Consider the following 26,016-nt stretch of genomic DNA (forward strand, 5'->3'; position numbering starts at 1 on the left):
GATATCTGTCCTGTCATTTTCTTGTCAGTTTCAGCCGCTGTAGATTTCGACCAATCGATAAATGGGGCGTGAAGATTTCAGTCTGGCTGTTTCTATAGAGCTATGAATTAACTATAAGTTTCCTAAAGAAATAGAGGGAATAATACTTGGGAGATGTAAATATTTATATATAAATTAAACCTTTTTGTTTTAGCGATGCTGCTTAAGTTTATGTTTTTTTTTTCATTTTGCTCAGTAAAATAAACTCCGTATATTGAAGGGGACTACTTTACATTGATAAAATATCGATAGTTTTTTTGTAATACTTAATAGTTCTAATACAAATGTAGTTACATTCTATTACGGTCTTCATATATTCCACGGGAGAAACTTTTTTTGGTGGGGGGGGGGGGGTAAGGAGCAGTTCGTTTTCTGTTTTTCAAAACATTGTACCTTTTCTACGGCAAATCTTATTCCTAGGTCTTTTCCCGTTCTTTAACGTTTACGCTATAAGCGTATAGCTTGCTTTATATTTCATATTTTGAAAAGAAAGATACAATGTAAATGATGAGGGAACTTAAAAAATATTAATCCACCCGTAATCAATTTCAGTGATGTACTGGTAAATGAACTGTGTATCTTTAACCCCCCCCCCCCCCCCCCCCCGTTGTCAACAAAGGCGGTAAATCTTATTCATTATTATTTTTTCCAAAGGGTTTTCAACGGACTTAATTTTTTATCTTCAAAATGCGTTGCCACAGAGGTTCTGTGTTGTTTTCATGAAACTCAGTTACAACCGAGTTAATCACCTATGCAGAACACCCCAACCCTCCTCTGTGTAACATTGATGTTCGGGACATTTAATTGTTTTTTTTTAATCACCCCAAATTAAATATTTCCTTTGTAACTTTACCAATAAACAAACTACGTCTAGAATCACTTTAATTATTCTTTATAAATGTAAATTTTAGTAGTCATAGGCATGCGCAGACCTAGATGAGAGTCGAAGCCCCCCCCCCCCCCCGAAAAATTCAACTTTATTAAATTCACAAAGTAAAATATCGACGAAACCAGGCCTAGGATCCTTTTCCAAACAAAGAACCCCCCCCCCCCGCCCTGGGAAATTATCTGAACCCGCATATGATAGGATTCTCATTCTAGGGGCGTCGGAAGGCATTTAATATTGCATGGGGCGGCGAATTTGATAGAAAATAAGGTGGGGCGGGGATCGAGAGAACCGGATTTGACTTGAAATGAAAATATCCTACGATATGTACCTTATATAGAATTATTCTCTCTATAACATAAGGGGGTTAATGGTGAGGGACCGCCTTCCCTGTTCCGACAACCTTGCGAGTGGAGGGGGGGGGGTTGTACATTTCAAGTCGGGTTCGTAATACAGAGACCAGGCGTCTGGATGATGCTGGTGATAATTTTTTCTTAGTATGCAAAGATGATCTGCATCTGTTTCTACTCCTTTGAAGGGGTTGTAATGGTCGAATGTGAAGGTACACACAGCACTCTTGAGTCCCGTTCTTGTTGGAAGCTTCTGTCTTTCCATGCAGGTCACAGTCACTGCTCCTAATTACTCCGAAAGACATTTCAGCTGTTTTGCAAAATTCAAATAGTCTATGGGAAGCTATCTCTCAGTCTGCTCACAGACACCTGATTTTTTTTCAATCAGTCGCTTAATAAGTCATATATCGAAAAATTCTACCACTACTCTCTCTATCTTAATTAATATTAGGCAATATGGCCGTCATTGGTCGACGCTTCGCTTCCTCATTTCGACATTTCATAGTATTTAATACATAAACCGCATGCCGTAAGTTCTTAAAGTATTTGGAGTAGTCGCCTCGCCATCTATGAGATTGATCAACCCAATATATTTCCGTAGTGAGTCAGTAACTAACCTAATAAGTAATAATATTCACACAACGGTGTATTTATTTATAGTAGGGGTAGAATTTTTCGATATATGACTTATTAAGCGACTGATTGATAAAGATTCAGGTCCCTGTGGTCTGCTCAACAGTATGCAAAGATTATATGCATTTGTTTCTACTTCTTTGAAGGGGTTGTAATGGTAGAATGTGAAGGTACACACAGCACTCTTGAGTCCCATTCTTGTCGGAAGCCTCCGCCTTACCATGCAGGTCAGCGATCCAGTGCAGCCTCTGTTCCTGATGACTCCGAAAGACATTTCAGCTGTTTTGCAAAATTCAAGTACTCTGTGGGAAGCTTTCTCTCAGTCTGCTCTACAGTATGCAAGAATTGTTCACTTTGCATAGGATGTTGCTTAAAAATTGAAGCTGCCTCCCTTTTACCGTTTGAGATGATGTTTTTTTTATAGATGAACATTTAGTAGATTTTTTTTTTAATAATGATGTAATTTTTAAATTTTACATACATACTGGCTTTATTCCAATTATTTTGATACAAGTTAGGTGCATGGATTTTAATATATGTTTCATAATCCCAGATTACACGTAGTGAATTAAATGTAGTTGTTAATAAATGGTCTCAATTTTGCAAAAGTTGGGCATAAATTATTTTTTTTATTAATGAAGTCAGTTTACAAAAATTGACTTTTGATTTTCCTGATGTTTTGTTTCACTCTAAGGTGCCCACTACCAAGAAGATAATGGTGCCCCCAGTCGCTAGACTGTTTCTTCCTCTCTGATGCTGACGGTGGATTGTTGACCAGTTCCGTCATTTCAGGAGACAATTTTGTATGCACAAGGTATAATTCACAAAGCTTGCTTTAATGCAGCCTTGTTGTGAGGCAGAGTATTTGGTTTAAAGCCATAGGAATGCCCTTTCTCAAATGTTTGCATGATTCAAATATAGCGTAAAAATTGCAGGGGTTTAGAGAAATGGAAATATAAGTAAATTATTTGCTTAATCATCATTTTTTCTATATTCAAATTAATTCATTAGAATATATTCTTGTTAATGTACTCAATCCAGAATTAATAATTTTGCATCTTAAATATTAACATTTCATGATCAGTCATTTCAGCATCTTTACATGAAATTTAGGTAAAATCCAGCCTTTTTTAAAAGCTTGTGTATCTTAAAACAAGCACTTTTTTCATATTTCACATGTATTTTACTTGTTACATGCATCAAATAGCAGTCAATCCATCTCAGATATCGCTGTCAGCCCACACTCATTACTGCACTTGCTGAGAGGGAGAGAGAAAGAGGGCCTCATACCTCACTGCTCCACTGACCAGAGATAGGCGTTATTATTGCCGCTTCAACGAAGACAAATTGGTACCGGTACTTATATGTACACACTTTGTACTTTTATTTTATATAATATAATCCCCCTCTCTTTTAAATAAAATTATACGTTAGCATGACAATTGGGACAATTGCTGACCCTGCAGGCGCCACAGTTCTGACGCCATCGTGTGGTTGATGTCAAATTTAAAAGGCTAGTTGCTGATAAACAATACATTGATTTCTTTGTTTAAAGTTTTATTTAAAAAATTATCATCAAGCATTCATAAGCAGTATCATGTATATATATGTCAATATACTCATTGTATAAATACATTTTTAGGTCACCTGAGTCACTCAGGAGACCTATTGCAATTGGTCTTCGTCCGTCGTCGTGCGTTTACAATTTTACATTTTTAATTTCTTCTTGAAAACTACCAGACCAATCGTTACCATTTATGGTGTGAAGCATTTCTATGGTAAGAAGAATCTAAATTGTGAAATTCCTGTCTCTTCCACCCCTGGGGTGCCACGGGCGGGGCCAAATATGCAAAAAAAGCCAAATTTTCAAAAATATTTTTCTCTACATGTGAGGAAAAAACTGAAGGCATTGTTATGATATCCATGAAGCCTTCTACCAAAATTGTGAAATTCATGGCCTCTGGTTCAGGGGTTCAGGCTCTAGGGTGGGGCTAATATTGCCATATAGTAAAAATGTATTAAATCTTAGAAAATCTTCTTCTCTACTTCAATATATTTGTTAAAAACTAAATGCATGATTATAATGTCCATGAGGCCCTCTACCACAATTGTGAAATTCATGACCCCTGGGTTAGGCGTTCAGGCTCTAGGGTGGGGCTAATATGGCCATATAGTTAAAATGTATTAAATCTTAGAAAATCTTCTTCTCTGCTCCCATATATATTTGTTAAAAACTAAATGCAAGATTATAATATCCATGAGGCCCTCTACCAAAATTGCGAAATTCATGACCCCTGGGTCATGGGTTCAGGCTCTAGAGTGGGGCTAATATGGCCATAAAGTAAAATTGTATTAAATCTTAGAAAATCTTCTTCTCTACTCCCATATACATTTGTTAAAAACTAAACGCATGATAATGATGTCAATGAAGCCCTCTACTAAAATTGCGAAATTCATGACCCCTGGGTCATGGGTTCAGGATCTAGGGTGGGGCTAATATGGCCATGTAGTTAAAATGTATTAAATCTTAGAAAATCTTCTTCTCTGCTCCCATATATATTTGTTAAAAACTAAATGCAAGATTATAATATCCATGAGGCCCTCTACCAAAATTGTGAAATTCATGACCCCTGGGTTAGGGGTTCAGGCTCTAGGGTGGGGCTAATATGGCCATATAGTTAAAATGTATTAAATCTTAGAAAATCTTCTTCTCTGCTCCCATATATATTTGTTAAAAACTAAATGCAAGATTATAATATCCATGAGGCCCTCTACCAAAATTGCGAAATTCATGACCCCTGGGTCATGGGTTCAGGCTCTAGAGTGGGGCTAATATGGCCATAAAGTAAAATTGTATCAAATCTTAGAAAATCTCCTTCTCTACTCCCATATACATTTGTTAAAATCTAAACGCATGATAATGATGTCCATGAAGCCCTCTACTAAAATTGCGAAATTCATGACCCCTGGGTCATGGGTTCAGGCTCTAGTGTGGGGCTAATATGGCCATGTAGTTAAAATGTATTAAATCTTAGAAAATCTTCTTCTCTGCTCCCATATATATTTGTTAAAAACTAAATGCAAGATAATGATGTCCATGAGGCCCTCTACCAAAATTGCGAAATTCATGACCCCTGGGTCATGGGTTCAGGCTCTAGAGTGGGGCTAATATGGCCATAAAGTAAAATTGTATTAAATCTTAGAAAATCTTCTTCTCTACTCCCATATACATTTGTTAAAAACTAAATGCATGATTATGATGTCCATGAAGCCCTCTACTAAAATTGCGAAATTCTTGACCCCTGGGTCATGGGTTCAGGCTCTAGGGTTAGGCCAATATGGCCATATAGTAAAATGTATTAAATCTTAGAAAATCTTCTTCTCTACTTCCATATATATTTGTTAAAAACTAAATGCAGATTATAATGTCCATGAAGCCCTCTACCAAAATTGTAAAATTCTTGACCCCTTTGTTAGGGGTGCAGGCTCTAGGGTGGGGCCAATATGGCCTTATTGTAAACATGTTTTAAATCCTAACAAATGTTCCTCTACTCCGACACATGTGGGCAAAAAACTGAATAAAAGGTTATGATGTCCACTAACTCCTCTACCTAAATTCTGTAATGCATGGCCTCTGGGTCAGGGGGTCAGGACATGAAGTGGGGGGGGGGGGCAATATGGCAAAATAGTGTTAATGCATAAAATGTTTGAAAATTTTCTTCTCTATTCTCACACATCTGTATTAAAAACTGACTTATAATTACGTTTACCAGGAAATCTTCTACTGAAATTTAAATTTTCATTTCCCCTGGAGTATGGGTTTTGACTCTAGGGCAGGGCCAAAATGGATGTATAGGTGTTATTATCTTCTTTACTCCCACACACCTGAAATGAAAAACTGAATACATGATTTTGTAAATCAGATCGTTAAGTTTTTTGCAAAAATTATAGGTTTCATAGTTCTTTTTGAAAGATTTTAGGCAGGGAGGTGGTCGTCATTACAAATTTATAATTTTTCTACTCCAGAATGAAACCTAATTAATTAAATGCATATACATGTATGAAACTCCTCGACAAGTTTGTGTATGGGTTATATGCTACTCAGGTGACCGTTAGGCCAATTGGCCTCTTGTTACAATCTTCTAATCAGTTCAGAAAAATCACCCAGATAAAAACACCAAGGGACAGAATATTCCACACAATGATTGTATGAAGTTAGAACAGAAGAAACAAGATAAGCAGGAAATCAAACATCTACTCTAATTCTAAATGTTTAAGGGTAAGTCAAAACAATTGTCTCATTGGATATGAATTCTGACTGGGTTAATATACTGGTATCATTCCTCTATATAAGTACATGTAATGGGTCTCAGTCCCTTTGTGGCCTCGCTCAATTGTTGGTAAAGAACTGAGTGCTACATGTACCTGTCTGTTAACCCATTATGTGTAATTAAAACATGTCACACAGAGTTTGCTGATAACCACATGTAACAAATACAGTTTATTCATTATAATGTAACAAAACGGATTATAGACACAGTAAAAGAGTCACTTTATATACATTCTATAGAAAAAGGAGTTTGTTTTTATGTAATATACATGTACATAGAATTACTTGATATATACATGTGATACATAAAACATTTTATTTACATACAATATATAAACATGGTCTGTTGTATTGACATGTAATATCAATAAGAAAGAACAATTTGTTGACATACAAACATATGATATATAAACAAATAAAGATTAAAGAACTGGAATGATTAACTGATGAAAACCTAACACAGATACAGTTAAACAGTCTGTTTACATCTTGTAGACATGGTCAGTTTATGTGTGATACATTAAATTATCCACACACAGCGTGTTTACATCTGATACACACCATACAATGACGTAATATTAATAGTTTGTGTACATTATATCTACACACAGTATGTAATATATACTTATATGCTTTGTTTACATATAATTTGTACAGTTAATTGATTTACATGTAATATTGGATTTTCTTCACTTTACCTTTGATCGCCTCAGCCACAAAGAGGTTGTCTCTGGTGTCTACACATAAACCCCGTGGACGCTGTAAATCACAGTTGTCAATGTAGCGGAGGAACTGTCCGTCCTGATCCAGGATGTGGATACAGTGGTTGTTCCAGTCTGCTGTCAGGATCCGACCCTGGCTGTCTGTTGTGATGCCGAGTGGATCAAATGATCGTTTAATAGTAACTGTAAAGGGAGGACCAGTGTAGGTAAACCGGAGTTTCCCGGCCTTATTGACCACCACTACTGCACGGGCGTAACGATCTGACACACAGATATCTAGGTTCCTGTTCTCACTGATGTATTTATATCCAAAAGATGAATAGAGAGGTTGTCCTTTGTCATCGTACTGAATACTTTGTTTCTCTGTGGAGCCAGAGTAACGCACAACTTTTGTTTGTTTATCATCATCATCACTGTCACTATCTCTATCATCTTTATCATCACTGACCATGACAACCAGGAGGTCACCAGAGGAGGTACTACAGACACCGTCAGGTATCCACCCCTGTTGTCTGATCACTGTCTGTATCTGTGTATTCTTCACTATGTTCACAGTTCTATCATCGTAATCAGTATAAACTAGATCCCCACTCCTTGTCACTGCTATGTCCTGTGGATAGTTCAATGACTTGGTTTGGATGGACTCCACTAGTTCCCCCGGAGGTTGTAGAGATTCATCATCTTGTTCCTACCACGAGTCCAGATCTCTGTGTCATTCACACACATCACACCATATAAACCATACTCTGTGTCTATAGCTGTGATGACCCGCGGTTCATCCATCAGTGACCGGTCTGGGGGAGAGGACTCGGCTCCCTGGGGCGGCATGCTATAGTCTTGTTCCTCTGTTGTAAAAGATAATGCTGACAGAGAACCAAACTGTTTAATCAGCTGATATGTGTGGATTTCCTGAGGCCTAAAGTTTGGTAAGGACATTTTGAGTTTAGGAGGCAATCTTCTGAATTCAGCGTTCCTGGATTTATACTCAGAGACAAGGCTGACATCTTTAGAGTTCAGTAACTTCTTCAGTTCAGCAATGGTCTGTGTTATTTCATCAATTGTGCGTGTGATTTCATTTTCCTGCTTATTTAGGACAACCAGGTGTTTGGATTCCATTTCCTCCACGTTAGATTTCAGGTTTGTGATAATGGTGTCTATTTCTCTGTGCCAGACTTCTCCTTGTTTGTCAATTGCTGTTGTCAATTTCTGGGAGTTTTTACATAGATCAGTTTTCTGCACTGGGATGTTAGATGCAATCTCTTTGTATTTAGAATAAATGGATTTTTCTAATTCTTGCAAATCTTTTTGTAAAACTTCTGTTTTGTTTTCAAACCTTTGGAAAATGTCGACTTGTTTATGTCCTGAATGTTTTCCAGATGATACACACTGTGCACAAATATGAATTTTACATTGTTCACAATGGAGTTCACATTGTTTGGTGGGGTGTTTCTTACATTTAGGATTGCTCAAAGTGATTATATATTGTTTAAGTGATACCACTTTATGAACTTTAGAGGAATCAGATAAATGTTTCTCTTCACAGTCTTTACACAGATGTATATGACAAATTTTACAGTACATGGTGGCCTCAGAGGTTTCACAAAGAATGCAGCGTACAAGATCCTGGAGGCTGTTTAGGGGGTCCATGGTCAGGGAACAATTATAATTAAAATACTATGGAGGGAAGTAGACCTGGAAAGTAAAATTCAGTCATTATCAATGATGTATACTTTTATATACCATTTTGATTTAATTAATATTTCTATATATTCAGAGTTTCAATTTAATGCATTAAATTTACATTTTTTGCCAATGTGCATGGTCACCATATTTTAAATTTTTCTTGACCGTATTTTATTATTAAGAAAACACAGTAAGAAAGTGGATTATAAAATTTACCTAACGTTACCCCATTGGTAAACTACAATTTTTCACGATCCAACATGGCGGGCGTCAGGTGTTTATTTTTCCTGGTTGTGTTTATTCTTCCTGGTTGGTTGCTACCTGTGCAAGATCACGTGATCGAATTTGATGACACTTGTATATACATGTTCATGTTTGTGTTGGACCAGAATTGAGGTCACCCCTTGTTGAGAGGTTTAAATAGATCTAACATTCTTTATCACTCGCACCTGACGTTATTTATTTTTCTCATAATAAAATTATAAAAAAAATTACCTAATAATTATACCGTCAGGTGCCTGTGTGCTGAGCATATTCAATTCAGCTTTAAAAGGTAGGCTATTCAAATTTTTGTTTTAAAGAAATAGATATCGATTTTTATGAGGAGAATTTTAAAATTTACTATGTTAAAGCTGGTGTGGTGTAATGGTGCACACATTCCTTTGGGAATGAAGAGTGGGTTCAAATCCCATCAGAAGCATACAAATGTAGAGAAAAAAATTTTCAGTACAGATTACATCCATGCAATCTTATAATTATTTCTAAACTGCTAGATTTGTCCTAAGTATCACCGCACAATTATTTGAGTAAAGTTTCCCAATACAAAATTTTAAAAAAGTAAAATAAGTAAACATAGGTCTATCTGATTCGTGCATATAACAATGTAAAAATATTTAGAGGTCATCTGAGTTACTCAGTACTCAGTAGACATATGTTGCTATATCCCTTTAAGTTCATGCATAGCTGTGTGGCAGGTTAATTGTTTGCCATCAGTTGTGCATTTTTTGCTACATTGTAATACAATTGTAACTTCTTTTGAAAATGAAACAATGAAACAATATTTGGTACATGTATGTTACGTGAGGGTCTAGAAAAGGGGATGTAAGTCAGGGACGTCTAAGAACCCGGCCCCGTCCCCCACTCCCTTTGTTCTTGAAATATCAAATTTACATGGTAAGGTTTCAGGAAACCCCATCTCTTCTTCCCATTGACAAATAAGATTACTCGAAACACATCCATGCACCCACCCATCTTCGGTGAAAAATTGCTGGATTGACATACAGTATGTAAATAAACATATGTAGTGCCTCCGGATAATTGAGATTGAGCTCAGCTTGATATTTATAATGAATTAATTCTGTCACTTAATTCGGGGTCAGTGACCCTTCATAATTCAGTTCTGGCAAAATAAAAAATATAATTACAAGTTGAATTAAAAATGATCAGCTCTTAAACATAGTATTTGTACGAGGCAGTACTGTATGAATCGAATTAAGTGAACACAATAAAATAACACTCTCATTTACATCCCTGCGTTGATTCTCAAACCAATATTTTGGCCTCTGGAATGGGGTCAAAGTACATTAGAGGCAATAGAAAATGTATTGTTGGAATCATTCATGTTTTCTATCCATCAAACTGAAATCAGAGTAAAGGGGTTAAAAATTCACACAATGTAGGAGGATATATACCCGTACTTTAAATCGGTTAAAAAAAATGCAATGTTTTTTAATTTCATTATGTTCCCTTCAAACAATTTTTGACAAACATTAACTATCGTGAACAATATGCATAATATTATAATTACATGTCTTTTTCTCGCAGCAATTGAAAAGAGATATTGACTGTCAGTGATATTAACTATGGGTAAAAAAAAAATTAACATTATCATTTATGCAAAAGACAACGATAGCATTGTCTAGCCGCCTAACTAAAAGTCATTTTCTAAAAGTTGTCTAATTAGAGTTATTTTTCATTATTATGTATTGTAAACGTTTATGTATATTTTCATTAAATATAAATGATTTAGTCAAACAAAAAAAGATAACTTTGTATTTGGATTAAAATAGCTCATTTCGTAACAGAAAATAACGGAAAACGGAAATGTTTTTGAAACATATCCCCCCCCCCCCCCCGTGAAACAAAAATTCCTTTTGAGGGTTTTAATTATTGTTATTTAGCATATTTTTACCAAAGGGTTTGTTGTTTCACGGGGGGGGGGGGGGGGGGGCATATGTCTACAGACCGAAATACATTCCATGCTTTGTAAATTTTCGAAAAATAATTAACAGATATGAATTAAAAACGAAATTTTACTTTAAGATATATTGTTAATATGTTATTATTAAGTTTTTATGCACATATTGGCCGCTAAAATAATATTTTCCTTACTCATAGAGACCGATTATGATGACATTTTTTTAAGACCCCGCGTTAGCAAAACTTTTGTCTAAAAATAAATAATTTGATTACAAATTTTATTTTGATATAAATTGATTAGGATTTGATTATACTTTTTAGTAGAAAACTTAGTTTTTGAATATCTGACAGAAATTCCGAAAAATGTGGATGTAAAATGTAGGCAGGAAACGGGCGTTAGCGTTCGCAGTTCTTTGCATTACCCTTATTAAATATTGATTTTATAAAATCATGATTGTTTAGTTATAAAAAAGACAAAACAAAACAGACTCTTTGTGAAAATAAATACAGTTAAATGTCTATACTTCTCTTTAATGTATACTACATGTAAAATTAAATTTTCAGTAATGATAAACTTGATGCCATCAACGACCACGAGTGGACTCAGGACCCCTGACATTGTGCGGATGTTAGGTATGGTAGAGAGCAGAAATTTAGATTCTGAAACACAGTGATTATAAAGAAATTGAAACAACAGTGAGTCTTCAGTAAGACTTTCATCAGAAATTGTTGATTGAGTCAGCGATATCGTCCATGTAGCTGCAATAATGTAACCCTTTCCGATTAAAAAAAAAAGATCGGAAGAGGTCTACATTATCATGATTATTGCAGCTATCGCCCATGGACTTCTGGTTTCCGGAACTTTTCTATCCACTCGGTAGGTTTTTATTCTACACAATCCTAAGATGGCAACTTACATTGAAAACATGCGAAAACATTTTCAACAAAACAAGAGAATACGAGAACACACGGCGCACGACTCCAAAGTTCACTCTGTGGCGTGGAGCTGTGACGGACGGCACCTGGCCTCGGGGTCATTTGCCAAAACTGTTAGCGTTTTCCAGCTAGACAAGGCGTCTATTGGTTTACTGTCAGCTGAAGTCTCAAACCGGAAGGCACGCGTAGAACACATGAATTGAGTCTACGCGTAAGAAAATAGTGCAGAAAGTGTTCATGCATTTCAGTAAAAATGTATTATAAAAACACACATTAAATCTTTTAAAGTCCTCTATGTATAAACAAAATTCTATTTAGAAAATAAACAAATAGTTTTATTGATAAAAATATTCTTGCTCGGGTTCAAATGTGGAATGAGTTTCGTAACTGAATGCACAGCGCCGTTGACGATTAAGTTGTGTACGAGCTCATAAATCAAAAGAAGAGGTTGATGGGGGAATCGAAATTAGAGTTCCCAAACGCAATGTGCCGTTTTTGAAAAGTTGTGAATTTTATTTTGACAACCTTTCACCTTAATACTACCAAAATTCATGCGCAAGCCGAAGTTAAAATCGGGACGGGTTATACACAGATGTTTTACAAATTAAATAGGTGTTTCATTGGCTTCCAGTCTACTTGCGGTATGACTGCTGTTCGTCACTAAAGGAATTTTGTACAAAGAAATTAAAACAAGTCTGAATTTGCCTTCTCGTTCGTTGGCTCTTTAGTTGATTAAACTGAATTTAAATTTTAAACAATGCATTGTAAGCAAAATCTATAATAGATTTTACATTTTGGAAGACTTATACATCATATAATATATACAATCTTATCGATTGAAGAACCAAGTTAAATGTTAACGTTCATGTTTTCCGGCTTAGTTGGAATCAGGCTTGGGGTGAATTACATTGTAAAATAATGCATTACATTTCCATTACCTCATGAATTAGGGCATTAAATTACCATTACTTAATTATCTTGAAGTAATGCATTACATTACCATTACATGAGTAAAGTAATGCATTACCATTACCTTGTGAACAGTCAATAAGTATTAAAAAAGTAATTTAAAAACTAAATAAAGAGTTTTTGTAAATATTTGATAAATAAAACATGCTTAAAATATTTACAGGTTCATGTTCATGTTCACTATCAGGTTCAAATTTAATGACTTATACAAGATTGCTGTTGCACTTGTAGTTCTCAAAGTAAGGTTGGTCCCTAACATTTACACGCTAATGGCGGAGTTGACAATCTCTATTATTTATGTCTCTGATTTTTCGGAGTATGATTTTTCATGAAAGGAACGGTTGTATCGTAATTCGTGTAGGTGATGCACGAGTTTACACAAAAAAGTAGTAAGTGGCGAACGGATTTATTTTTACCTATTAATTTTGCTTGAATCGCAAATGAAGAAAATTGTGTCAGATAAGTCGGTCTTAAAAAATCAAAATGGCGACCGTGACAAATCTTTTTATTGTCAAAGTTCTTGGAATCTTATTGTAATAAAAATATTTCTCACGTCAGGTGCCTGTGTTTGTTATCGGTATACGAATGTTTACTTTGTTTGTTTATTCAGCAGATTTAGAGTTTTCGGGGTTTTCATAAAACTTTTATTACGGATACCGTCCGACTTGTGGATTTTCCCTTGGATCACAAAATTGAATAAATCTAATGATTATTATTTTTTTGATATAGTTGTTTGATTTTCCAGTTAGTAGTAATTTCTAAAAAAAATTCCTTGGGGTCTTATTTTACATAATATACCGTTGTGTCAATTTTCTACAATTATGAAGGCCGGGATTGAGTAAAATTTAGACAAAGTATCAGACAATTGCATAAAAGCCGAATTAACATAGACTGTAACAACTAATTCAAACACATAAATTTTGGAAGCATATTCGAGGAAATCAAGGACAATTACAAATTCAAACTTTCAAGACCCCGTCTTTCAGTGCTCTCAGTACTTTGATTAACTTGTTATGATACAAGGCATAGATAGCTACGCCCTACTGAAATTCCAAGGTCTTGTTAAAATTGTTCTAGTAGCTTCAATATGTTTTCAAATTAATGTTAACGGTCTTTTTGTGGGCCCGTCTTTTCAGGTTAATGTCTTCTTCCTAATTCACAAATTATCTCAAAAGTAGTTTCACTAAAATAGTTTCAAGTAAATACAATTTTCAAGCTGTTGACAAAAGATCCCGAGTATAAGTTTCAGGAATCCTTCCTCTCCAATTTTGTCTGATTATATAAATGATTTATGATAAATTGTAAGAACTTACAATCCTGTTATTAAACGATGTATATAACTAAGATGACGACCAGTTGATTCTGAGTAGGGGGGGGGGGGGGTACATGTAGTACCTATATGGACATATCATTTATTTCCATTCCTTCTTGGGTCTAATTTCTTATTTTAAGTTGAAAATAGACACAAACAGATAATATTCAGTGTCTTTTTTGTCAGATTTTGTTGCTAGCTAAAGATTTATTGATTCAAATGTACCAAAAACGGAAATAAGATACTGGCCCTTAAAAAAATAGCAAATCTAATTTGAAAGGCCCTTGTTTTACGTACATTTGCCCAGTCTCAGTTTCTAGAGCTATGGCGATAATGTTTTTATCGAGTTCTATGGATTCGAATTAGACTATTAAAATGTTATTGCTTTTATAACACAGATATGATCGAATAAAATAACATTTCCGTTCGTTTAAATATGGCTTAAGAAATACCTTGTTTGTGTATATAAGTGACAGTTGGCCCATACGTTGAAAGTTGCATGTATCTCACAATATCTTGGTTTTATCAATATAACAATTAACACCTGTACGTGTTACTTTGATTATCATCTAAAATTTATCAAAATTAATAACTTTAAATTTATTGTAAAATATCTCTCTCTCTCTCTCTCTTTCTCTCTCTCTCTCTCTCCTCTCTCTCTCTCTCTCTCTCTCTCTCTCTCTCTCTCTCTCTCTCTCTCTCTCTCTCTCTCTCTCTCTCTCTCTCTCTCTCTAGCTGTGTTCGGCACTTTCAAATGGAAACCAGAATACGCATTTGATGTTTTGACAATGCGCCGTTATAAATACTTAAACTTGGACAACGGCTACTATGAATGTCATCACAACCAGGTAAATTGTTTTTAAGAATTTAAGGATTAAGATTTTGGAATAGTGTTTACAAAAAAATTGCGGGGAGGGGGGGGGAGGTTAATTAACTTCACCTAATAAGTTACGGTATATCACAATCATCATGATAGTGCTTACAGCTATTTGCACCACAATCGTTATTGCATAACATTTATGAGTAAAGTAAAGATAGAACATATAGCACTATATAAATAGTGCCTATTTAGGAGGGTAACAGTTGAAATTGACACCCCTCAAAAACCATAGTTAAGGCCACGCGTAGCGGAAGTTAGGCGTTTCAATTTCAGTAAGCGTACTATACCTATTATTAAAAAAAAAATCTTATACACCTATCAAAAACTTAATATTACCAAAATCATAAGATTCCTAATGTGGGGATGGGGGGCAATTTTCAATATCACTCTTATCTTACATTATATTTTGTAATAATTTTCTAAAATGTTCAATTGTTGGGTTACAAAATGACATTTTTAAAGTATAGTGGGTCATCTCTCCACATTTTGTTGATTAAAATCTGTTGAAATTCCATTAAACCACATATAGACTATGACAAAAATATGGAGCTCTGACCCACTCTATAAAAGAAAAGGCATTGAAGTTATAAACATCACTATGATATGACACTAGTTTTGACACTGACACGCATACGCCAATTTAAAGCAACCTATTGCAAGTATTTCAAATGTATAAGGGTTACAAACCGATGTTACATAAAATATACATTGTTTTTAATTTTTTTTTTTAAAGTATCAGATTAAATGATATTTTAATTTTGCAGTATCTACTAGTAATTATTCCTCATATGGGCATTTTACACGCCTTATTCACCAATCTTCTTTTACTTATGATACACAACATGCAAGCACCTGCCGTTATAAAATTTTCTCCTATAATAAAAAAACATATCTAATAATAAACAAGTGTATTATTAGATATGGGGTTTTTATTAGGAGAAAAGTTTTATAACGTCAGGTGGCTGTGTTACACATATATTTAGTGAATGCGTACACTTTTACCTTGTTCAGAGTGTGTAATAGAGACATTCTTTTCGAATAATTTTAGTGGCTCTGAAAAGAGCCGTTTCTTATTTATGGCAAATGTTGATAGGACGGTAGCTGTGAAATCATTGGACCATGACATGTCCTTCTTCCTCCTCTTCTTCGGAGTCACGCCTGACTTGTTGCATCTCCTGCGCTTTGATCATGGCGTATTCGTAGTAAACGTTGCGTAGACCCTCGATTGCCGCCAGGCGCAGACGTAGAGAGTACCGGAAAGAACGTCGACCGGAAGCGTGCGCCATTCGGTATCGTCTGCTGGCGAAGGAAATTTAAGATTTCTCGTTGAGCATCACAATCTGGAGGCAGGCCGCGGGTAGGTTAAGGCAACTCAGAGTATAATGACCGTCAAAATTATGATCAATTTAAAAAATGTTTATTTTTATGAAAACAGCGCGGGATATTAATACCAAGTGAAGGAGTTCACCAAGATATTATTTTTCTACTTCGGAATCGACTCAACCTTTGAAGCTGCCGTGCCATGGTATCACGTGACAGTTAAAAATAGATCACTTTTTTACCTTAACAAAAAATCAAAAAGTGTAACACTACCCCCCGAAGTTCATTTGTATGTTTGCTACAATAATTCGATTGGCAATTAGTTCATGTTTATTAGTATTACTGCTAGAATCCTATTGTACATCGCATAAAAGAAATATTGTAAATATTTATCGGAAACCCTCTCAACTTCTAAAATTTCATTGAAAATACTACGTATTTTTCGTTTAAAACAACAAAGCACACGATTCTAGCAGCACTTTTCAGGTAGTTTAGGTCATATACCGTTGATAGTTACCAAAATCATCTTTCCTAATATCCGGGGTAGTGTTACACTTTTGCCATTTTTTGTACACACTGACAGAGGAAAGGCTGGTCGAGCCATATAAATGTCGATCCGCTTACCTTATAACACTCGCTGATTAAACAAAATATCCATGCCTGTATTATCCTGATTATATTAATTCTAACTGACACTCATCTAAATCTTAGTTATCTGTATTAAATAAGTCTTATTTTGGCATTGTTTACACTGCATTCCGATAATTTGTCTCCCGACATGATCTTCTCTTTTAAACATGCTTGTGACGTCATCAATGATAAATATTTGCAAATGTTTTCCCTTATATAACACTGTTTGAGCAATCCGCTGTTATATTTCTGCATAACATCATTATGGGTCAAGAGGTCAAAGTAGCGCATGAATAATATAGGTCACTACTTTTTCTATGTACACAAACTAATCGACTTGTGCTGAAACACACCTATTAGATATCGTAATGAAAACATAATTTAGGCATAAAAAATTAACGTATTTGTATTTTGTTATACGAAGTTTTATTCATTCATTCTCATAAAAAATATAACATTAATTGTGGGGATAAATGATTCATGTTAGATAGGCCTAACACGTTAGGCATGTAAACAGAATGTTTATGGTTCGACATCGTTACGAGGCGTTCTTGAAAATTACAATCGTAATTTGTCAAAGCAGTTAATTCAGTTAACATTCATTTCTGATTTTATTACAAGCCTCGGTCAAAATTGCAAACGCAATATTACAGACCTTTCGTGTGTAGTACATTCACGGATCACGGTCAAATTTAACTCCTTGTGTTTTCTGTCCGATTTGTTCCGTAAAAAGATCATCGAGGTTAAACTCCCTTTCCTCTATAATGTCGGAGGAAATCATTATGCTCTTGAATCTGATTCTGCGATAGATTCCCCCCCTGAAAATGCCTATGTATACTCAAACTCAACTTTCAATCGCTTGTTTTTAAATTTCTAACCGCTCTGCGACTTAAACACAGGTGGTGCTATTCCGCCAAGCTTCAATCAGTTTTTTCAATTGTACAAGTGAATTTTCTTTTCTATTTCCCCTTTTAATGTTAAATAAGTGTTGTCTCCTCAAAAGTAGTGTCATATTCATTTATCACAATAATCAAATGCTTGCAACATTGTTGCACTATTTTTTGTAACGTCATTTTAATCGAAGCGGCTTTCTATAGGTCATCACAAAAGAGAAAGTATGGAGCATTGTTAGTGTCATAATTTGCAACAAATGTAAATATAAGGAATAAGGTATCATTTTTGGATGTCTATCGGGATATAGAGACGGGTTGGTACGCGATCAAATCTTCCATAAAGCCCTCCATTTTGGATTCACATTTGGCTTAATTGCTTGATATTTATAAATACCTCAGGATTCAAACGATGTTCATTCAAAAGTATGACAAATTTCCAAGATTTCTTATTCAAAACGCCCCTCTTAGCTTATCGGGTTTCAATACAATGCTAAAAAATGTGATGTCTACGGAGATTTTGTATTGCAGCAAGCCCGGATGATAACGTTAAAATATTGTGCAATGTATTCCAAGTGTATTCCGAATGGAGAAAAGATGTAAACATTCCCCATTATAAATCTCCGTAAGGAATCTGTTTTCGTTCCTGTGAATTTTTTCCGAGTGAAAGATGATAATGTGTCAATGAAATTATCTTGGAAAATATCCCTTTCAACTATTTCAACTGCACTTCTTTCACAGGTAAGTGTATTTTTATTAAAAATCGTCCAAATGTGCTGCATAAATATCTTGGGACAGACTATAGAAGAGTTTCTAGTGATATTTTATGTCCGAGTTTTTATAATTAAAACCAGAGATAAAGTAAAAATCGACATGTTTCTGAGTAAAATATGACATCATGCTACTTATTGTGACGTCATATCGATCAGAGGAATTTGATCGCTGTGAGATGCCTTATCATACCCGCGGCTTTCTTAAAGTAGATCTCGGATGGGAGTGGTCCAATCTCTTGGCTAACTGCATTACGTTGGCGGAAGACATTCTGCTATTGTTGTCAACTCTTTGGGGAATAAAATGGTTTTTTTTGTGTCGATACGGTTTTTATAATGATTTTGTCGGGGTTCATTTGATAAGGCTCCCCCCCCCCCCCCACGAGCGGTTTGAAGTACCGCGACAAATGGCGCCGGTGTAGGCATTGCGCGCCGTATCAAATGCGCTATCTTATCTGTGAAACGCTTTTAAAAATCTTCTTTAGCAATGCCAGTCTTGAGATACAGTACTTAATGTATATTCAAGATATGGCCGATAAAATTATTTCAAAGTGAAAACCACATTAAATATTATTTTTAAGAACAAAAATTAAAACAAGGATAAAGATATGTGGTCTAAAAATTTGAAACAATCGAAATAATTGAAAATTTGCAAATTAGATCTGTATAAATTGTCAAGTGTTATGAAAGAACCAGTTTTCATAATCGGATTCTTTTTGTTTATAAGAATATAAATTATACTTTTTATATTACATGTAATTTACATATTAAGTAGTTCCATTGATTTCTATATGTTTTTAAATTGAAAATATGTTTCATACGTATTTTTAAAACAACTTCTTTTACAATTATGCAACAAGAAAGTTAATTCTATTGTCATGAAAGAAAAATTTTAAGAATTGATTTTTCATTATATTTTTTTATATGTCCGTAGTAAATCAGTAACAAACCTAAAAAGTCCTAATAACTTTAATCGATTTTCATAAGAAATAGAGCAGAAAATACTAGTGGATTTTATTATATATAAATTAAACCTGGTTTTTTTTTAGCGATACTGCTTAAGTTTATGTATTTTTCATATTTTCCACATGTTTACTCAGTAAAATAAACACCGGATGTTGAAGGGGACTACTTTACATTGATAAAATATCGATAGGTTAATTGTTTTTAATGCTTAGTAGTCCTAATACAATTGTAGTTACATGTACATGTACATTCAATTACGGTCACGGGAGAAACTTTTTTTGGGGGGAGGGGGGGGGGGGGGGTAAGGCGCAGTTCGGTGTTTTTTTCCAAAACATTGTACCTTGTCTACGGCAAGTCTTATTCTAGGTCTGTTCCCGTTCTGTAACGTTTACGCTATATACGCGTATAGTTTGCTTTATATTTCATAATTTGGAAAGAAAGATACATGATGCGGGACCTTAAAAAATATTAATCCAACCGTAATCAATTTCAATGATGTACTGGTAATTGAACTGTATATCTTTAACCCCTCCCCCCCCCCCCATCAAACCCAGTTACAACCGAGTTAATCATCTGGGCAGAACACCCCAACCCTCCTCTGTGTAACATTGATGTTCGGGACTTTTGTTTTTTTTAAAAACCCCAAATTAAATATTTCCGTTGTACCCTACAAATTACCAAAAACATACTACGTCTAAATCAATATAAATGTAACTTTTAGTAGTCATGAAAATGCGCGGATCTAGATGAGAGTCGAAGCCCCCCCCCCCCCCCCCCCCCCGAAAAATTCAACCTTATTTAATTCACAAAGTAAGAAGCCCCCCCCCCCTCCCCGCCGTGGGAAATTATCTGAACCCGCACATGATCGATAGGATTCTCATTCCAGGGGCGTCGGAAAGCATTTCATATTGCATGGGGCTGCGAATTTGATACAAAATAAGGTGGGGCGGGGAGTGAACCGGATTTGACTTAAAATGATGATATCCTACGATATGTACCTTATATAAAATTATAATATAATTAACATATTATATTGTAGTAGATAAATACTAAAATATTAGTATGTATTGTAGATAAATACTTTAAATAGAACAGCGCTTTGTACTATAATTAATATGCTCATACATTGTAATATTCTTCTGAACGTAGCCTAGTCACGGTAGATTGCCTAAGGGGGTTAAGGGTGAGGGACCGCATTCTTTGCGAGTGGAGGGGGGGGGGTACATTTTAAGTCGGGTTCGTAATACAGAGACCAGTCGTCTGGATGATGCTGGTGGTAATTTTTTCTTAGTATTCAAAGATGATATGCATTTGTTTCTACTTCCTTGAAGGGGTTGTAATGGTCGAATGTGAAGGTACACACAGCACTCTTGAGTCCCGTTCTTGTTGGAAGCTTCTGCATTTCCATGCAGGTCACAGTCACTGCTCCTGATGACTCCGAAAGACATTTCAGCTGTTTTGCAAAATTGATTGAAGTAGTCTGTGGGAAGGTTTCTCTCAGTCTGCTCTACTGCAGTACAGTATGTAAAAACTGTTCACTTAGCACAGGAATGACAATATCCATGTTGTTTAAATGATGAAGTTGCCTCCCTTTGACTAGATGCCAACATCAAGTACCGGGTAGATCTTTTAATAATGATGTAATTTTTAAATTTTACATACATACTGGCTTATACATCATTCCAATTATTTTGATACAAGTTTTAAAATGCATGGATTTTAATCTATGTTTCATAATCCCAGATTACACATAGGGAATTAAATGTAGTTATTAATAAATGGTCTTAATTTTGCAAAAGTAATTGAGCATTATTTTTTTTTAATAATGTCAGTTTACAAAATGTTTTGTTTCACTCTAAGGTGCCCACCACCAAGAAGATAATGGTGCCCCCAGTCGCTAGACTATTTCTTCCTCTCTGATGCTGACGGTGGATTGTTGACCAGTTATGTCATTTCAGGAGATAAGATTTTGTATGCACAAGGTATAATTCACAAAGCTTGCATCAATGCAGCCTTGTTGTGCGGCAGAGTATTTGGTTTAAAGCCATAGGAATGCCCTTTCTCAAATGTTTGCATGATTCAAATAGAGCGTAAAAATTATCTCCCAATTAAATCAACAGCAGGGGTTTAGAGAAATGGAAATATTAGTAAATAATTTGTTTATCATCATCCTTCCATATTCCATTTAATTCATTAGAATATATTCTTGCTAATTAATGTACTCAATCCAGAAATAACAATTTTGCATCTTAAATATTGACATTTCATGATCAGTCAATTCAGCATCTCTACCTGAAATTTGGGTAAAATCCAGCCTTTATTAAAAGCTTACGTATCTTAAAACAAGCACTTTTTTCATATTTCACATGTATTTTACTTGTTACAGTCATCAAATAGCAGTCAAATCATCTCAGATATTGCTGTCAGCCCACACTCATTACTGCACTTGCTGAGAGAGGGAGAGAGCCTCATATCTCACTGCTCCACTGACCACAGATAGGCAGTATAACTGCTGCTTCAACGAAGACAAATTGGTACCGGTACTTATATGTACAAACTTTGTACTTTTATTTGATATATAATATAATTCCCCTCCCTCTTTTAAATTAAATTACTTGTTAGCATGACAATTGGATAATTGCTGACCCTGCAGGTGCCACAGTTTTGACGCCATCATGTGGTTGATATCAAATTTAAAAGGCTACTTGCTGAAAACAATACATTGATTTCTTTATTTAAAGTTTTATTTAAAAACATTAATTATCATAAAGCATTCATAAGAAGTATCATGTATATATATGTCAATATACTCATTGTCTAAATACATTTTTAGAAATCTTGTAAGCAGTTCTGGAAAATCTTTCAGATAAAAACACCAAGGGACAAAATATATTCCACACAAGGATTTTGTAAAGTTAGAACAGAAGATACAAGATTAGCAGGAAATCAAACATCTACTCTAATTCTGAAGGTTTAAAGGTAAGTCACAACAATTGTCTCATTGGATGTGAATTATGATTGGGTTAATATACTGGTCTCACTTCTCTATATAAGTAATGGGTCCCAGTCCCATTGTGGCCTCGCTCCATTGCTGGTAAAGAATTGAGTGCTACCTGTCTGTTTACCCATTATGTGTAATTAAAACATGTCACACAGAGTTTGCTGATAACCACATGTAACAAATACAGTCCATTCATTCTAATGTAACAAACACAGATTATAGACACAGTAAAAACAGTCACTTTATATATACATCTATAAATAAAAAAGGAGTTTGTCTATATGTAATATACATAGAGTCACTTGATAGTGTATAGTTTGTGTACATTATATTACACACAGTATGTAATATATACTTATACGCTTCGTTTACATGTAATTTATACAGTTGATTGATTTACATGTAATATTGGATTTTCTTCACTTTACGTGTGTAGTGCTCAGCCACAAAGAGGTTGTCTCTGGTGTCCACACATAAAGCCCATGGATCCTGTAAATGACAGTTGTCAATGTAGCGGAGGAACTGTCCGTCCTGATCCAGGATGTGGATACGGTGGTTGTCACAGTCTACTGTCAGGATCCGACCCTGGCTGTCTGTTGTGATGCCGGCTGGATCAAATGATACCTTGGTAGTAGAGAGAGGACCAGTGTAGGTAAACCGGAGTTTCCCGGCCTGATTGACCACCACTACTGCATGGGCTCCATTGTCTGACACACAGATATCTAGGTTCCTGTTCTCACTGATGTATCCACCAGAGGAATAGAGAGGTTGTCCTTTGTCGTCGTACTGAATACTTTGTTTCTTTGTGGAGCCAGAGTAACGCACAACTTTTGTTTGTTTATCATCATCATCACTGACCATGACAACCAGGAGGTCACCAGAGGAGGTACTACAGACACCGAGGGGTCTCCACCCCTGTAGTCTGATCACTGTCTGTATCTGTGTATTCTTCACTATGTTCACAGTTCTATCATAGTAATCAGTATAAACTAGATCCCCACTCCTTGTCACTGCTATGTCCTGTGGCCTGTTCCCTGACTTGGTTTGGATGGACTTCACTAGTTCCCCCCGGAGGTTGTAGAGGTTCATCATGTTGCCATTACCACGCGTCCAGATCAGTGAATCATTCAAACACGTCACATTGTATACTCCATGCTCATACTCTGTGTCTATAGCTGTGATGACCCGGGGTACATCCATCAGTGACCGGTCTTGGGGAGAGGACTCGGCTCCCTGAGGTGGCATGCTGTAGTCTTGTTCCTCTGTTGTAAAAGATAATGCTGACAGAGAACCAAACTGTTTAATCAGCTGATCTGTGTGGATTTCCTGAGGCCTAAAGTTTGGTAAGGACACTTTGAGTTTAGGAGGCAATCTTCTGAATGCAGCATTCCTGGATTTGTACTCAGAGACAAGGCAAGAATCTTTGGAGTTCAGTAACTTCTTCAGTTCAGCAATGGTCTGTGTGATTTCAGAAATGGTGTGTGTGATTTCATCTTCCTGTTTATTTAGGATGGGCAGGTGTTTAGATTCCATTTCCTCCGCGTTAGATTTCAGGTTTGTGATAATGGTGTCTATTTCTCTGTGCCAGACTTCTCCTTGTTTGTCAATTGCTGTTGTCAAATTCCGGGAGTTTTTACTCAGATCAGCTTTCTGTACTGGTATGTTAGATGCAATCTCTTTGTATTTAGGATAAATGAATTTTTCTAATTCTTGCAAATCTTTGTGTAAATCTTCTGTTTTAATTTCAAAGCTTTGGAAAATGTCAATTTTTTTATGTCCTGAATGTTTTCCAGAGGAAATACACTTTGCACAAATAGGAATGTTACATTGTTCACAATGGAGTTCACATTGTTTGGTGGGATGTTTCCTGCATTTAGGATTGTTCAAAGTGGTTAGATATTGTTTAAGTGGCACCACATTATGAACTTTAGAGGAATCAGAGAAATGTGTCTCTACACAGTCTTTACACAGATGTATATGACAAACTTCACAGTACATGGGGGCCACAGAGTCCTGACACAGGGTGCAGCGTACAACATCCTGGGCACTGTTCCAGGGGTCAATGGTTAGGGAACCCTTGTAACTATAGGGGAACAAAACCTGAAAAGTATATTCAGAATGTATATGATGTATACATGTATTATCTTGGTTTGATTAATGTGTTATTATATTTAAGATTCAGATATATTCTATTTCATGGATAAAATTTATATCTGTGTAGAGTCATGCATGTACAAGTATTTTTTTTTATTTTTCATGACTGATTACAAAAAAAGAATGAATTCAAACATAAAAAAATATTTGTCCAAACAATTTTCGACTATTAAGAAAACACATTAAAAAAGTGAAATATAAAACTTACCTAACGTTATACCCCATTGGTAAACTACAGGTCTTCATGATCCAACATGGCGGGCGTCAGGTGTTTATTCTTCCTTGTCGGTTGCTACCTGTGCAAGATCATGTGAATGAATTTAATGTCAGGTAGTAATTTGAGCTTGTGTATGTGTTGGTCCAGAATCCAGGTCACCCATTGTTGGGAGGTTTAAATAGATCTGACATTTTTATCACTATTAGGTAAAGGGCAATATATTAATTTTTATTATGAGAAAAATATATAACTTCTGGTGCCTGTGTGCTAAACATATTCAATTCAGCTTTAAAATGTAGGCTATTTTTAGTTTTAAAGAAATAGATTTTGTTTTTTATGACTAGAATTCCTCTATTTCTCTATAAAAGCTGGTGTGGTTTAATGGTGCACACATTCCTTTTGGAATGAAGAGTGGGTTCAAATCCCATCATCAGCATACAAATGTAGAGACTTATCAGAAATCAGCTAGAAACCAGAAGTTATGTCTAACTTGCAACAAAAATTGGAAAAAATTATCAACATTATGCAAATTTGCATTACCCCTATTAAATTTTTTTTTTTATAAAATCATGATTATTTAATCATAGAAAACAGATTAATAATCATTATTTTTGAAATTATACAGTTGCAATTTTGTCTAATTATCTGTTCCAGTAAGGAATACTAAAATTAATTTTCAATAATGCCAAACTTGATGACTTTACTTTAGGTATGGTAGAGAGCTGAAATTTAGATTCTGAAACACAGTAATTATAAAGAAATTAAAACAACGGTAAGACTTCAGCAAGACTTTCATCAGAAATTGTTAAGTCAGCGAAATGTCACGTGGGCCTCTAGTTTCCGGAACTTTTCAATCCACTCGGTATGTTTTTATTCTACACAGTCCAAAGATGGCGACTTACATTGAAAACATGCGAAAACATTTTCAGCAAAACAAGAGAATGCGAGAGCACACGGCGCACGACTCCAAAGTACACTCCGTGGCGTGGAGCTGTGACGGACGGCGCCTGGCCTCGGGGTCCTTTGACAAAACTGTCAGCGTTTTCCAGCTAGACAATGACAGAGACCAAATGGTAGGCTGCTTGAGTGTGGAACTGTGAAACAGAAATTTATAGGTGGCAAAACATGG

The 26,016-nt window shown here is 35.4% G+C and overlaps 1 protein-coding gene and 2 pseudogenes across 1 annotated transcript; 1 reads left to right on the plus strand and 2 right to left on the minus strand.

Moving 5' to 3' along the window:
* The window catches only part of LOC128163202 (THO complex subunit 3-like), a 51,737-nt pseudogene that overhangs the window by 11,761 nt on the left and 13,960 nt on the right, over window positions 1-26,016 (plus strand).
* LOC128162572 (uncharacterized) lies at window positions 6,905-8,917 on the minus strand (annotated as a pseudogene).
* LOC128162587 (uncharacterized) lies at window positions 22,913-24,612 on the minus strand. Its single transcript, XM_052825833.1, has one exon. It carries the CDS (start codon window positions 24,512-24,514, stop codon window positions 22,913-22,915), a length of 1,602 nt encoding a protein of 533 aa, XP_052681793.1. The 5' UTR covers window positions 24,515-24,612.

Source organism: Crassostrea angulata, chromosome 9, assembly GCF_025612915.1.
Source record: "Crassostrea angulata isolate pt1a10 chromosome 9, ASM2561291v2, whole genome shotgun sequence".
Taxonomy (NCBI): Eukaryota; Metazoa; Mollusca; class Bivalvia; order Ostreida; family Ostreidae; genus Magallana; species Magallana angulata.

Coding starts and splice junctions, on each gene's coding strand:
- LOC128162587 (XM_052825833.1), bottom strand. CDS start 24,514: ATGTACTGTGAAGTTTGTCATATACATCTGTGTAAAGACTGTGTAGAG.